Source organism: Panulirus ornatus, chromosome 38, assembly GCF_036320965.1.
Source record: "Panulirus ornatus isolate Po-2019 chromosome 38, ASM3632096v1, whole genome shotgun sequence".
Classification (NCBI taxonomy): Eukaryota; Metazoa; Arthropoda; class Malacostraca; order Decapoda; family Palinuridae; genus Panulirus; species Panulirus ornatus.
The window spans coordinates 1,960,134-1,976,998 of NC_092261.1; the positions used below are offsets into that span (position 1 = coordinate 1,960,134).

At 40.2% G+C, this 16,865-nt stretch overlaps 1 protein-coding gene across 1 annotated transcript in view; it reads right to left on the bottom strand.

The window, feature by feature from the left end:
- Positions 1–16,865, bottom strand: part of tkv (serine/threonine receptor kinase thickveins) — a 53,581-nt gene that overhangs the window by 17,696 nt on the left and 19,020 nt on the right. Inside the window, exons 2-4 of the mRNA XM_071684356.1 lie at positions 9,823–10,010; positions 7,353–7,561; positions 2,432–2,558 (exon numbers count right to left, since the gene is read on the bottom strand). Coding sequence (XP_071540457.1) covers positions 2,432–2,558; positions 7,353–7,561; positions 9,823–10,010 — 524 coding nt within the window. The remainder of the gene's footprint in view (positions 1–2,431; positions 2,559–7,352; positions 7,562–9,822; positions 10,011–16,865) is intronic.

The following is a 16,865-nucleotide window of genomic DNA, read 5'->3' on the forward strand; positions in this document are numbered from 1 at the left end:
ATGATGTGGCTATGATGAAGAGGTAGTGAGAGCAATTACAGATGATGATGTAGCACAGCACCTAAAGTGGATAGGATTACAAATGAGTTTCTCAAGAAAGGTGATAATACTGCTGATCAGTTTTTAAGATTATGCAACTTTAATATGATCCTTGTTGATGTCCTTGATTTGCTGCTAAGTGTAATATCTAATGAATCTTTATACCCGTCTTTCTAAACTGAAGAGAGTGATTCCTTTCAACCTTTCATGACAGTTCACATGTTCCAATCTCCTGACATACTTAAGTGTTTCTGAACCAGTTTGGTTGGTGACATACAACACTAGTATTCAAAATAACTTCTAATGTACACACTGAACACTTTCATCATTAGGTTATATCTCTTGCAGTAAAAGTTCTCATTATCATACCACTCACAACTAGGTTCACATTACTGTTTAATCAATATGATCTTTTAATTCTACTTTCACATTTAATATGAAACCATAAGCTTTAATATTTGCTTCTTTTCTGTCTCTTCCTGGTGGGCTTTGTATTGTGTTACTGGTTACTTACTGGCATATGGCTTATTTGTTCAAACTTTGTTCATTAAATACCATTACATTTTCTTCCGCCTACTTGTAGGTTATATCCACATTTTTATGCATCTCTCTATTCTATTTTGATCCTATTATATTACTCACTCTAGTGGCATAAGCAAATTATCTTTTCATAATTTTCTTTCCCTCTTTGTCAATGTTTGATACCTTTATCATAATCATTCATGATTAATGCCTCCAGAATAACAAGTGCTTCCTCCATCATAACAGATTTCTCATACCTTACATACATAATGATGAATAAATTCTGAAGGGCAAGAAAAGGTGAAACAACCAGATTTAAGGGGATGCTAACCAGCAGTGTTGCCGACTCATATTCTCTCATCAAATGCAGGAAACAAAGATCAAGAATGATAGAGAGACACCTTGTGGAAGGCCTGACAAATATTAGGTGTGGAGGAAACCTTCTGGAAGCAATGATAAGTATTTACCAGGAGTAAGGCATGTGTACAAGTAGGAAGCCATGAGAGTGAATGGTTCAGAAGGTTGGTCTGTGGCAGGGGTGTGTGATATCACATTGGCTATTTAATTTGTTTATGGATGGAGTGGTGGGGGAAGTAAATGCAAGAATCTTGGAAAGGAGTGCAAGTGTGCAGTGGAGGGTTACAGGGTCTGAGAAATAAGGCAGTTGTTCTTTGCGCTGGTGGAAGATTTGAGTTAGAAACTGCAGAAGGTAGTGCATGAGTTAGGGAGAGTGTGTGAAAGGAAGAAGTTGAGCAAATGTGAATACAAGTAAGGTTATTAGGCTTAGCAGGGCAGAGGGACAAGATAGTTGAGGTGTGTTTGAGTAATAAAAAACTGGAGGGTGTTGGGGTGTGAGTTAGATTAGTAAAAAATTGGAAGACGTAAAGTGTTTTAGATACCTGGGAGTGGACTTGGCATGGAATGGAACCATGGAAGCAGAAGTGACTCATAGGGTGGGTGAGGTGGGTGAAGGTTCTGGGAGCAATGAAGAATATGTGGACAGAAAGGCCATCATCTGGGAGGCTGAAAATGGTTGTTTCAAGGTACAGTAGTCCTAACCATGTTGTCAGGGAACAAGGCATAGGCTACAGATGAGGATGTACAAAGGAAGGTGGATGTGTGGAAATGAAATGTCTGAGGACAATATATAGAAGCAGAGTGGAGCCAAGGAGTTTTTGGTCTCATGCAAAGAGTCATGTTTTGTTCATCCAAGATTCTCTCTCAGGGGAACAGGGAAGTGTATCATACAGCACACATTGCCAGAAAGTGATAAGCCAAGTGGCAGATTTTTAGGACATAGATGGGAGCATGTGTATATCAAAAACATTCAACATTACACTTGAAGCCAGAATAGCCTAGTTATTCAAGCTAGAGTATAATTTATGGAGTATTTCTATAGACTGTAGGTATTTGTAATTGTCTGTGTAGTATCAGGTACCTTGTAATTTAAGACTAACCCAAATTCTACCAGTGACTTTCTGCGTCAATAGTATAAACAGTCATTAGTTGGTTTTGTTGGGTAAATAACTTGTTAGAAAAGTTAAGAATTGAAGTTAACCTTCAACTGCCCCTTCACATTGGAAAAAAAGACACTTAAGAGTGGTGTTCCCCTGGAAGCAGTCCTCTGTGTGATAATAAACATGGAAAATGAAATTTATTTACATGTCAATCAAACAACCATGCACATTTCTTTCACCCAGCTTTTGGATGTTTAAAACCAATGTATATGAAGGAAGTCAACAACTTAAATTATAATACAAGTTTCATAAACTGTAGTTTCATAAACAAGTTTCATAAAATGCAAGACTTCATGAAACACAACACAAGCTAGTGATAAGACTTTATATGCAAGTATAATATATATACTTACCAAAAGAGGAAGGCCAGACCCTGACCCAGATGACTGTTCAATGAGATCACTAAGGGTGTCATTTGGTCCTATCACAAGACCCAAAGGTTTGTTGTACTCTAGCATACTTGATTCACGCTGTCGATATCTAAAAAGTGAAAATGTCGAGTTAAAAATAAAAACCACTTTGACCTGTAACAATATCACTTCACCCAAGAGTATGTGTGTGCAAATAAGGCCATTCTTAATCTCCTCATAACACTACCTCGTCATAAAGAGAGAATATCATTCATTATTCTATTTTGCTTTGTCGCTGTCTCCCGCGTTAGCGAGGTAGCGCAAGGAAACAGACGAAAGAGAAGGGGTTGTAAAAAAAAAAAAATCAAATATACTTTTGTTATACAGAACTAGTTCACTGCTTCCCATGTTAATGAAGTAATGCCAGGAACAGATGAAGAAATTGAGAAAAATAAATAATATTTTTTTCATGCATATTCACATCTCCTGCACTAGCAAGGTAGTGTTAAGAAGAGAAAACTAAGCCTTGGAGGGAATATCCTCACTTGGTTCCTTCTCGTTTCTTATTTTGGAAAATTAAAAATGGAGGGGAGGATTTCCATCCCCCTGCTCCTTCCCCTTTTAGTTGTCTTCTATGACACACAGAGAATACATGGGAAGTATTCTTTATCCCCCATCCCCAGGGATAAATTATAATAATAATAATCATAATAATAATAATAATAATAATAATAATAATAAAAAAGGGGATCAAGGTGAGTGTTCAAATTACAGAGGTATAACTTTGTCGAGTATTCCTGGGAAATTATATGGGAGGGGATTGATTGAGAGGGTAAAGGCATGTACAGAGCATAAAATTGGGGAAGGGCAGTGTGGTTTCAAAAGTGGTAGAGAATGTGTGGATTAGGTGTTTGCTTTGAAGAATATATGTGAGAAATACTTGGAAAAACAGATTGATTTGTATGTAGCATCTATGGATCTGGAGAAAGCATATGATAGGGTTGAAAGAGATGTTTTGTGGAGGGTATTAAGAGTATATGGTGTGGGAAGCAAGTTGCTAGAAGCAGTGAAAAGTTTTTACCAAGGATGTAAGGCATGTGTATGAGTAAGAAGAGAGGAAAGTGATTGGTTCACAGTGAATGTCAGTCTGCAGCAGGGGTGTGTAATGTCTCCATAGTTGTTTAATTTGAGTAAGGATGGGGTGGTTAGGGAGGTGTATGCAAGAGTTTCAGAGAGAGGGGCAAGTATGCAGTCTCTTGTGGATGAGAGGGCTTGGGGAGTGAGTCAGTTGTTGTCCACTGAAGATACAGTGCTGGTGGCTGATTCGAGTGAGAAACTGCAGAAGTTAACTGAGTTTGGTAAAGTGTGTGAAAGAAGAAGGCTGGAAGTAAATGTGAATAAGAGCAAGGTTATTAGGATCAGTAGGGTAAGAGAAGATGTGTGGTAATAAAAAGAGTGGTTGAGATAGCAGAAGAGGGTGTACTGAAATAGTTTGGTCACATGGAGAGAATGAGTGAGGGAAGATTGACAAAAAGAATATGTGTCAGAGGTGGAGAGAACAAGGAGAAGTGGGAGACCAAATTGGAGGTGGAAGGATGGAGTGAAAAAGAGCTTGAGCGATCAGGACCTGAACATACAGAAAGGTAAAAGAAGTGCAAGGAATAGAGTGAACTGGAACGATGTGGTATACCAGGTGTCAACGTGCTGTCAATGGACTGAACCACGGCATCTGAAGCATCTGAGATAAACTGTGGAAAGTTTTTTGGGGCCTGGATGTGGAAAGGGAGCTGTGGTTTCGGTGCATTACACATGACAGCTAGAGACTGAGTGTGAATGAAAGTGGCTGAGTGTGAATAAAAGTGGCTTTTTTTGTCTTCGTAGCGCTACCTCATGTGGGGGAGGGGGATGCTATTTCATGTGTGGCGAGGTGGCAACAGAAATGGATGAAGGGTGCAAGTATGAATATGTACTTTATATATGTACATGTCTGTGTATGTATGGAGAGCAAGTATTAATATGTACATGTGTATATATGTACATGTCTGTGTATGTATATGTATGTATACGTTGAAATGTATAGGTATAAATGTATGCATGTGTGGGCGTTTATGTATATACATGTGTATGTGGGTGGGTTGGGCCATTCTTTTGTTTGTTTCCTTGCGCTACCTCACTAACGCGAGAGACGGCGATTAAGTATGATAAATAATAATAATAATAATTTATCCCTGGGGATAGGGGATTAAGAATACTTCCCACGTATTCCCTGCGTGTCGTAGAAGGCGACTAAAAGGGGAGGGAGCGGGGGGCTGGAAATCCTCCCCTCCCGTTTTTTTTCTTTAATTTTCCAAAAGAAAGAACAGAGGGGGCCAGGTGAGGATATTCCAAAAAAGGCCCAGTCCTCTGTTCTTAACGCTACCTCGCTAACGCGGGAAATGGCGAATAGTTTAAAAGGGGAGGGAGCGGGGGGCTGGAAATCCTCCCCTCCCGTTTTTTTTTTTTAATTTTCCAAAAGAAAGAACAGAGGGGGCCAGGTGAGGATATTCCAAAAAAGGCCCAGTCCTCTGTTCTTAACGCTACCTCGCTAACGCGGGAAATGGCGAATAGTTTAAAAGAAAAAGAAAGAATAATGATAATAATAATAATAATAATAATAATAATAATAATAATAATAATAATAATAATAATAATATATCCCTGGGGATAGGGGAGAAAGAATATTTCCCACGTATTCCCCACGTGTCGTAGAAGGCAACAAAAAGGGGAGGGAGCCGGGGGCTGGAAATCCTCCCCTCCCGTTTTTATTTTTCCAAAAGAAAGAACAGGGATGGAGCCAAGTGAGGATATTCCCTCTAAGGCTGAGTCCTCTGTTCTTAACGTTACCTCACTAACATGGGAAATACGGAATATCTATGAAAAAAAATAATAACAATAATAAAACAGACTAAGCCAAGGCATACGAAGCAGCCAGGGTAAACCATGAAAAGATCTGTGGGGCCTGGTAGTGGATAGGTGCATTGCACATGACACCTAGAGAATAGATATGAGTGAATGAGGCCTTTTCTCTTCTGTTCATGGTAATACCTCACTAACACAGAAAACAGCAAACAAGTATGAAAAATGATATTAACAATTTTTTTTCATATTTGTTCATCATTTCCCCTATAGCAAGACTATGACAGGTAAAGAAAGACCTTTCTTCTTCACATTCTTTAATTTTAATGTATAATACAAAAAAGCACTGCCTATATACACAGTTTAGCCCCATATACCTTTCCAAGGTTACCCCTGAGAGCTTCAGACACCCAAGTTCAGCCCATAAATAGCAATTCTACCTTGTATACCATTATGCTTTAATTCACTCTATCCCATACACACTCCTGCAAATTCAGGCTGCTAACACTCAAAACATCATATACTCCAGTCTTCAATTTTCTATCCAGTCACTCTCTTCTCTTTGTTCCATCCATTTCTGACAGGTATATCCTCTTGGTTATCCCCTTCATAAGCCCAAACCATATTGGCAAACTCTATTCAGCTCTCACAATCATATTCTTCTTACTATGACACCTTTCTCTAACCCTAGCATTTCTTAATCAATCTTCCTTACACAACATACTGTCCTCAAGCATTTCACTTCCAACTCATCCACCCTCTTAAGTACTTTCTAACATAAGACTCATGGCTCGCATCTATACAATACAACTGAGATTATTAAACCATCAAATATAGCCATCTTTTCCCCTCAGAGGCTGTAATTTCTACTTACACACTCTCCTAAACAAACACTAGACCTTAGCACCCTATCCCCACACACCCACCCTATGACTCACCAGTTTCATGATTTCATTTGCTGTTATGTTCACTTTAAGGTCCTTAAAACCCTCCACTTCCTCCAAGTTCTCTGTTCTAACACACTCTAACCAACCTGTTTCTCTCCCCTAATACACTTTACAACTTTACTTGCATTCACATTAACTCTCAACTCTCCCTCCCACACACCTTCCCAAACTCTGACACTAACATCTGAAGCTTTTCACTCAAGTCTGCCATCAAAGCAGTCTCATCAGCAAATGGCAACTTAACACACACACACAACGCACACCCCATCCTAAAAGCTCACATTTAGTTCCCTCACCACTCAATAAGAGAGCAGGCATTTGGACAATTTTTGCAGGGAAATAGTGCAAATGATTGGGAGATGTATAAAAGAAAGAGGCAAGAGGTCAAGAGAAGGTGCAAGAGGTGAAAAAGAGAGCAAATGAGAGTTGGGGTGAGAGTGTCATTAAATTTTAGGGAGAATAAAGAGATGTTTTGGATAGAGGTAAATAAAGTGTGTAAGATAAGAGAAAAAATGGGAACACTGGTGAAGGGGAATAATGGGGAGGTAATAACAAGTAGTGGTGAAGTGAGAGGGATATGGAGTGAGTATTTTGAGGGTTCGTTGAATGTGTTGATGTGGTGTGCGAATGTGGTGTGCAAAGTGAGAGGGTCAGGGAGAATGATTTGGTAAACAGGGAAGAGGTGGTGAAAGCTTTGCGGAAGATGAAAGCCAGCAAGGCGGCAGGTTTGGATGGTACTGCAGTGAACTTTATTAAAAAAGGGGGTGACTGTGATGTTGACTGGTTGGTGAGGATATTCAATGTACGTATGGTTCATGGTGAAGTGCCTGAGGATTGGCGGAATGCATGTATAGTGCCATTGTACAAAGGCAAAGGGGATAAAGGTGAGTGTTCAAATTACAGAGGTATAAGTTTGTTGAGTATTCCTTGGGAATCAAAATATGGGAGGGTATTAACTGAGAGGGTCAGGGCATGTTAAGGAGCATCAGATGTGGCAAAAAAGTATGAAAAACAAAAATAAAAAAGCACTTCTTGCATACATAAATAGAAACATGTGTGGTGAACTCCACTGGCTCACTTACCTAAACCAGACAGTCATTATCACTGCCAGCAGGGCAACAAATCCAAGGGGCAAAGTGACCAACAGAAGGCTCTCTAGGAAGTTTCCTTGTGGTGCTACTGAAGGCTTATGATGAATTATCTGTGGCAACAGATGCTCATTGCATCTGTCACTCTCATTGCAGCATGAGATGTTCTTGGGACGCTGGTGCTTTGTCAAGTACGCCCGGCACTACAGAGGAAAAAGATAAAATATAAGGGGGTAAACATGGCTTATTATTCAAAAGGTCAGCAGTTTAGAACCAATCAACACGTCCTTTCACAATAAAATTAAAAAGTAGTGCTCAAGACACAATAAATCATAAACATACCCAAACCTGAACAAACTACACCAGGTACTAGCATATTAACTTTACCAATCTCCAAAAGGAAAATCACGGTTTTGGCTGCTTGCTCTTCAGCAACTTCACATTCTGTATCAAAGATTTTCAGATCTGTCCAGATTTCAATGACTTTTTACACAAGTCTCTTCTAGCAACTGAGTACCTATACCAAAAAAGAATTAAAAGGGCATTGTGCCTTTCCTCCATCAGAAATTACCTGAGTACTGACTGATTCTCTCACAGCATCTATCCATCTACCTCTTCCGTAGTCAACCTCTCTAACTTGTACCTTAAGATGCACTAATGTACATCTTCACCAACCCATCATCTGCCATATGTTCAACGTAACCATACCAACCTGTGAAACTTTCAGTAATAATATTACTAATAATATCTCTGTACCACATTTCCTTCTCATATCCTCATTTTTTGCCCTATCTGTTCTAATTTCAACAGTATTACATACTTTATCCATCTCTACAGCTCTTTTAACCTCAAAATTTACTTGTTTTAAATCCTTAATCACAAATGAGACAAGCATTCCATGTAAGCTTCCTACATCCTCTGAAAAACTTTTACCATTCACCAAAACTAAACATGTACTTTCAAATTTTCACCCTTACAAAACTCTTCTTTCAACTTCAAATTTCCCTCTACCATCAGGCCCCACATAAACAATGCTTCCTAAAATGACATTTCACAAGACTTCTTAGAATCAGGGTACAATGTCTAAAAACAACACTAATGCCTGGCAACAGTAAGAGATTTGGAGTGAAAAAGATTTTGAGCGATAAGGACCTAAACATACAGGAGGGTAACTGAGGTGTGGAAATAAAAAGAGTGTGGTTGAAGGAGAGGAAGAGGGTGTGTTGAAATGGTTTGGACATATGGAGAGAATGAGAGGAAAGATTGACAAAGAGGATATGTTTGTCAGAGGTGGAGGTAACAAGGAGAAGCAGGAGACCAAATTGTAGGTGGAAGGATGGAGTGATAAAGATTTTCAGTGACCGGGGACAGGAAAAACAGGAGGGTGAAAGGAGTGCAAGGAATAGTGAAACGGAATGATGAGGTATACCAGGGTCAATGGGCTTTCAATGGACTGAACCAGGGTATGTGAAACTTCTGGGGCAAACCATGGAAAGGTCTGTGGGGCCTGGATGTGGATAGGAAGCTGTGGTTTTGGTGCATTACACATGACAGCTAAAGACTGAGTGTGAATAAAGGTGGCCTTTTTGTCTGTTTTCCTGGTGCTACCTTGCTGAAGCAAGGGATAGCAATGCTGTTTCCTATGGGATGAGGTAGTGTCAAAAATGGATGAAGACCACACCTTGCATCACCAAGGTAGCACCGAGAAACAGACGAAGAAAGGCCATGTCCGCTCACATCCATTCTCTAGCTGACAAAACCACCTTTTTCTCTAATGATGATATAGTACAAAACACTGAGGGGCTTTCTTTGATATAATGCACTTTATAAAATTGTTAGCAACAATAATTTTAGAGCAGGAAAACAAAAGATTCATGTTTGGATTTGTATCACAGGCAATGGGGACAAAAGTGAATGTTTGAATTACATATAATTACATGGGTAAAAGCTTGTTCAGCATACATGGTAAGGTATATGGGAGACATGACTGAGAAGGTGATGGCAAGAACAGAATGTATAATAGGAAAGGAGCAGTGTGGCTTCTGGATAGGTATAGGATGTGTGCACCAGGTGCTTGGATTGAAGAAATTGTGAGAAAACCTTGAGAGAGAGAGAGAGAGAGAGAGAGAGAGAGAGAGAGAGAGAGAGAGAGAGAGAGAGAATTGTGTGTAACATTTATGAATTTAGAAAAAGCTTATGATATGGCTCATGGAGAGGCTTTGAGGGAGTTGCCTAAAATACATGGGGTAACTGAAAAGATACACAATTTAGTGAGCACACTACCAAAAATGTAGGAAGCAGGCAGGATATAGGCAAGCATGAATATGAACATGTGTTTATATGTATGTGTATATATGTATATACACATGTCTGTTTCCTAAGGTTACCTAGCTAACGTGGGAAACGGTGATCAAGTATAAAAAATATTTGATAATAATACTTCTTATTTCTCTTTCATCCTTACCTGCATAAGTCCAAGCTCATCTGGGCCAAGACATCCATATGTACGCTCCTCTTTCCACTGATCAGTTTCCACATCGTATACAGTCTCTACAGCACTGAAGCAGAAAGAGTTGGGCTTGGCTTCACAAGTACCATTGAAGTTATTGTGGTCAGGACAAAGGCCTTCACAATAACAAAGGAGGCCCCAAGCTAGAAAACAAACAGAGAATAAGTAAGACAGCTTACACAAGCATGTAATCATTAATTCATAATTACCCCAAAACCAATTTTCATGAAAGTGTCCCGGTATTACCCAGGATATCTTATCAAAGGTTACTACTGCCAAAGGCTACACTACTTCCAGTAACAAGGAAATAAAAACTTTTGGGTGAGTTCTTTGATGAAAGTCACTCTCATTGATAAAGTATCACTAATGGTGACTTTCCACTCAATGTAATCTTGAGCTGGCAGTCCAGTAACACCTCCATATAATTCTTTATTCTTAACTAACCTAGGACAAATTTCCATAAAAGGGTCTCAATGTTACAGAATCAGTTCCTACAGCCCAAGGCTCCACTATTTCCATTATCAGCAAAATGTGGAATTCCTTGGAGTGAGAAGTTCTTTGACACGACTGTGTTCCCAATGATACAGTCTCGCCAAATATGACATTTGAAATAAGGTGTAACCTCAACCTAGTAGAGAACAAAAGCACACCTACAAACACACACACACACACACACACACACACATATATATATATATATATATATATATATATATATATATATATATATATATATATATATATATATATATATATATTATCCCTGGGGATAGGGGATTAAGAATACTTCCCACGCATTCCCTGCGTGTCGTAGAAGGCGACTAAAAGGGGAGGAAGCGGGGGGCTGGAAATCCTCCCCTCTCGTTTTTTTTTTTTAATTTTCCAAAAGAAGGAACAGAGGGGGCCAGGTGAGGATATTCCAAAAAAGGCCCAGTTCCTCTGTTCCTAACGCAACCTCGCTAACGCGGGAAATGGCGAAGTTTAAAAAAAAGAAAAAAAAAAAAAAATATATATATATATATATATATATATATATATATATATATATATATATATATATATATATTTATGTATTATACTTTGAACGCTGTCTCCCGCATGAGCGAGGTAGCGCAAGGAAACAGACGAAAGAATGGCCCCACCCACCCACATACAAATGCATATACATAAATGCCCACACACGCACATATCCATACCTATACATTTCAACGTATACATACACAAACATATACATATATACACATATACATATTCATACATGTTGCCTTCATCCTGCCACATATGAAATGACACCCCCCCCTCCCCCCGCGAGCGCACGAGGTAGCACCAGGAAATGACAAAAAAGGCCGCATTCGTTCACACTCAGTCTCTAGCTGTCGTGTGTAATGCACCGAAACCACAGCTCCCTTTCCACATCCAGGCCCCACAAAACTTTCCATGGTTTACCCCAGACGCTTCACATGCCCTGGTTCAATCCATTGAAAGCACGTCGACCCCGGTATACCACATCGTTCCAATTCACTATATTCCTTACACGCCTTTCATCCTCCTGTATGTTCAAGCCCCGATCGCTCAAAATGTTTTTCACTCCATCCTTCAACCTCCAATCTGGTCTCCCACTTCTCCTCGTTCCCTTCACCTCCAACACATATATCCTCTTTGTCAATCTTTCCTCACTCATTCTCTCCATGTGACCAAACCATTTCAATACACCCTCTTCTGCTCTCTCAGCCACACTCTTTTTATTAATACACATCTCTCTTACCCTTTCATTACTTACTTGATCAAACCACCTCACACACATATTGTCCTCAATTATTTCATTTCCAACACACCCACCCTCCTCCGCACAACCCTATCTATTGCCCACGGCTCGCAATCATATAACATTGTTGGAACCACTATTCCTTCAAACATACCCACGTTTGCTCTCTGACATAACGTTCTCTCCCCCCAAACATTCTTCAACGCTCCCAGAACTTCGCCCCCTCCCCCGCGCTGTGACTCACTTTCGCTTCCATGGTCCCATCCGCTACTTAAATCCACTCCCAGATATCTAAAACACTTCAACTCCAGTTTTTCTCAATTCAAACTTACATCACAATTAACTTGTCCCTCAACCCTACTGAACCTAATATTATTACCTTGCTCTTATTCACATTCACTCTCAGCTTTCTTCTTTCACACACTTTACCAAACTCGTTCACCAACTCCTGCAGTTTCTCACTGGAATCAGCCACCAGCGCTGTATCATCAGCGAACAAAAAATGACTCGCTTCCCAAGCCCTCTCATCCACAACAGATTGCATACTTGCCCCTCTCTCCAAAACTCTTGCATTCACCTCCCTAATAACCCCATCCATAAACAAATTATAAAACCATGGAGACATCACGCATCCCGCCGCAAACCAACATTCACCCGGGAAAGGGTAGGAAGAATACTATCAATACATCCCCTGTGTGTCATTGAAGGTGATGAAAGACTGTGTGATCCCTAGGGTTAGGGCAGAAAGAACTCTTCCTATATATATTCCTTGTGTGTGACAGTGGTCAACTTAATAGGGTGGTTGTAGGAGGCCAGAAACCCTTCCCTCCTTGGTCTACAGCAGGGATGAGTGATATCACCATGGCTGTTTAATTTGTTTATGGAAGTGGATTGAGTTAGCAGTTTATAGTGCATATGGGAGATCTGAAAGTAAGACAAATGTCTTTGCTTATAATACAGGGCTGGTGGCAGACTCGAGTAAGGAACTGCAGAAACTGGTGAATGAGTTTATGCAAGTGTATGAAAAGAGAATATTGAGAGTAAATGTGAATAAAAGCAAGGCTATTAGGTTTAGCAGGACATAAGGTCTGGTTAGTTGGGGTGTGCATTTGACTGGAGAAAAACTGGTGGATACTTGGGAGTGGACTTCGCAGCAAAGGAAACATGGAAATGGAAGTGTCATAACGTGGGCGTGGGGTCGATGGTTATGGGAACACTGAAGAATGCGTGGAAAGAAAGGATATTGTCTGGGAAGGAAAAAATGAGTGTCTGAAGGTATATCAAACAATATTATATGGATGCGAGGCATGAGCAATACATGAAGATTCGAGGATGAGGGAGGATCTGTTGGAAACGAAATGCTCGAGAACAGTATGTGGTATGAGGTGGTTACATAAAGTACGTAATAAAAGGGGTATGAGAGATGTGTGGTAATACTAAGAGTGGCTGAGAGCTGAATAGGGTGTGTTGAAATGGTTTGGATATGTGGAGAATAAATGAGATTTACGAAAAAAAAAAAAAAGGATATACACGTCAGAAGTGGAGGAAACACAGAGAAGGGGTAGACCTAACTGGAGATGGAAGAACGAAGTGAAATAGATTTTGATTGGGACCTGAACATGCAGGAGGATGAAAGGCGTACCGGGATAATAAACTGGAACAATGTGGTATACAGGGGTCGACGTGCTGTTGTTGGACTGAACCGAGGCATATGAAGCGGCCGGAGAAACCAAAGAAAGGTCTGTTGGACTTGGTTGTGGATAGGGAGTTGTGGTTTCGGTAGATTACACATAACAGCTAGAAAATGAATGCAGTGTTCGTATGCTCCTGTCGCTAGAGCGGGAATTCGGTAAAATATGAAACATTTTTTTCAGAAGGGCTGTGAACTTCCTACCTCAACAAATGCAGACTTATATCAAATGAATATAATAATTTTTTGGCTGCTTTAGATGAATTTATTCCAATTTTGCCTTATAAAAGATGTAAGCCGTACAATAACATTTAAACTTGTTATAATTACCTGTTAGACGTGGTATTCCTTTTACACTACTTTTATACGCATTCTTCAACCATCAACAAAATTAACATTTTCATCATATATCGAGTGTGCGTAAAGAGGTCGGTTCACTAAAAACCCTACATGCTGGTGACCAATGGCATCTTCCGGGCACTGGGCGTCATACAGGCGCCAAAGTTTACAATCATGCCCTTCACTGGCAACAGGTAGAGAGATGTCTCTTATCAAACAATATCCACAATTCCCAAAGGCCATTGATTAATTTCGAAACTATGAAAAGTTATCATCTCACAATAATCAATCAACGCGAACCATCACTGCATGAAATCGTACACCAAAGGGAAGAGAATAGTGTTCATACGACTGGCAGCGAAGGCTGGGCACGCTTCAAATGACGACAGGTCGGCGCTGCCCACATCCAGTCAACAATTGTTTAGCTGTGACTTCGGCTTAATGTACGAAAAAATCGTAATTATTCAAGCATAAAACGCTTACTTGAGTTTTATAATAATAAAAATAAAAAAATTCATAAAATATATGTCAACAAACACGCTTATGCAAAAATGAAAATAGCCACAAACAGAGAAAAGACTGTGGTCAGACTAACGGACTAGAAACAATCTGGCGCCAGCCTTGGCTCTAGGGAATAAGGCACAGAATGGCGAAGGTAATTACCGTATTAGCATTGGTGAGGCTGAATCAGTTACCTAAACTCCAAATAAATGCGGATAATCATCTCTCTCCAATCATATTTTTGTCGTCTAAAATCATATTTCCGTAAACGTGCTACAAAGTACACAATTACTCCAAAATGTAAAAAAAACACTCGATGCTACACATTAATACAATTCAACAAAGCGCTATCACAAGTCATGAATAATTGAAAAAAAAAATATTGCTAGAATAAGCATTAGCCAACAGAAAGACCAGAAGTATTATCGCCCAAAAAGATGTAAAAAAAATCCAATATTCTCAAAATCTAATTCTATCCTAGGATGAACTACATCGACAATACAAATGCATGCACATAAACCAGCTCCGAGACAATTTATAGTTAAGTCGTAATTTCCAGGAAAGATACAAAATAAAAATGGTCGGAACCCCTTGTCAACGTATTAGTGGCACTAGAGCAGCGAAATACGCTTCTAATGCGTGTCAAGACAAGCCGCTAGAATGAGCTATGTTCAATGAAAGCGGCCATTCATTACCAAAATATACACCACATACCTTCCCTCCACTGACAACACCAGGGCAACACAAAGGAGGTGCCATGCTCAACTTCTCCGGCAAAACGGTGCGACCCTGTAGCATGATAAGCCCGGCCTCTGCCCTCCCTTAAGATGAGGTCAAAGGCCAAGCCATCTTTCTCAAAACTCGTAGCGTCGTACGAGGCTCAAGGGATTAATATTCACAAAAGGTCCAGAATTCGCTTTTCATTAAATAAGTTGTATGGATAATTCTTAAGGGCAAATCTTCAATCAGTTCATGACATGATTACTTCCTTTGGAAAGATAGCAGGACCCTTACGCATTACGGGCTGGCGTTTGACTATACCCTTAATAAGCAAGTTATGCCATCAAATGCGTCACATTTACTTAAAGGTCATACTGTTGTACTGCTCAAGGGTCATAATGTCATGCTTGAGAAGATACTCTAGTGCACCCGCCGTCCTCACGCTGACTCGGCCCTAAAAACCACACCCTAAAAACATTTTCTTTACAACGAAACATCTAAAAATCACAATCTTCTCGCGAATAAAATAATCGCAGCCACAAGCACCGCTGCAGCAGCGGTTACAGGTCACCCGCACCACCCCTGGCATCAGGGCGGCAGCAACAAAACCAAGGTAAATGCGTACTGGAGTACACTATGACGTCTGTCTTATCTGAACTAACATACAGTGTATGTGCTACGCTCCAATCACGATCGACAAAATTGTACCCGAAGCAATGGAGCCGTCAGTGTGTGTGTGTGTGTGTGTGTGTATCACCTATCTATACTGTATGGACGAGTCAAGTTCGTGGGGTCCCATCTCTAGAACATCATCAACTTGAATTTCTGCATGCTGTCAGTATTAACCACGTCCTCAACAGTTTTATTCATTTCACCCATCACGTACACTATATAACTACTTCACAACTTTTTAACAAGTTTTCTTCCTCATTTCGTTGCTTTCCAAAAAGCTGCTAACACTAATGATGCGAAACAAAAATTAGCCCCTTAGAAAAAAGCCGGAGGCTGCAGCGAAATCAGAAGGCCTTCCTACTCTTGTTCCAAAACGTGTAACAGTATTCACAAAATTCCCAAACTTCCAGGCTTTTCGTAAGATTTTTGTTGAGGCTGATGACAAGTGAATAAAGATAAGCTTTCCCTGTCTAAATCATACCTTTCATGAAACTGCAACAGAGGTAAACAAAAGCGAATGCTCAAGAATCCAACCCACTTATCTTTTTGTTCCTCAGCATTCATTCATTTGGCGTTTGAAATTCGCGAAAAGGCCGATCATGCTAGAGGGGCGACGCTAACCAGACTGGTTAATGACAGAATCTGATCCAATTCATAGTAATCATATTACAAATGGGTAGGAGTTAAATAATCGTTTAATGTTTCTTCGCGTATTAAGGGAGACTCTTTTTAGTAACACTCACCGAAATTCAATTATTTGTATATAGTTATACATGCTCGTTTGTAGTAGGAAATACCTTAAGCATGAGTGCTACCATCTCATAAGTGTGGCTGTGTTTTCCACGAGGCTCTCAGAGATGAAGGGGAGCTGTGGTGGCGGGTGGTGTGAACCATATGGCCAGGGAGGCCCGCGTCCTACCTCGCCCTTCAACCACCCACCGTTCACTTACAACCCTACTTATAACTATCATAAACCCTAAAACTTACACAGGAATAAGATACTAATCATATCAAAGGGGAAAATGGTATCAAACTGAAGACAGGAAAGTTGGGTGCCCTCCAAGATTGTTTTCTCTAGTGTTAAGCGCAGCAGTAGCGAAGACACTTGAAGTTTGACGCGGGCGCTGGGGCAGTGGGCACAACCGCCACTCTGTTAACCAACAAGTGGACCGTTTACGACACGGGGCTCCAGTTACATCATTTCCTGCTAGCCTCACCAGCCCAACCTTCTGCCTACCTCGTATGGCCACGACTGACGTATCCAAATGCAACTACCTTCACCATGGTGGTTTAACTTCATAACGTGCATAT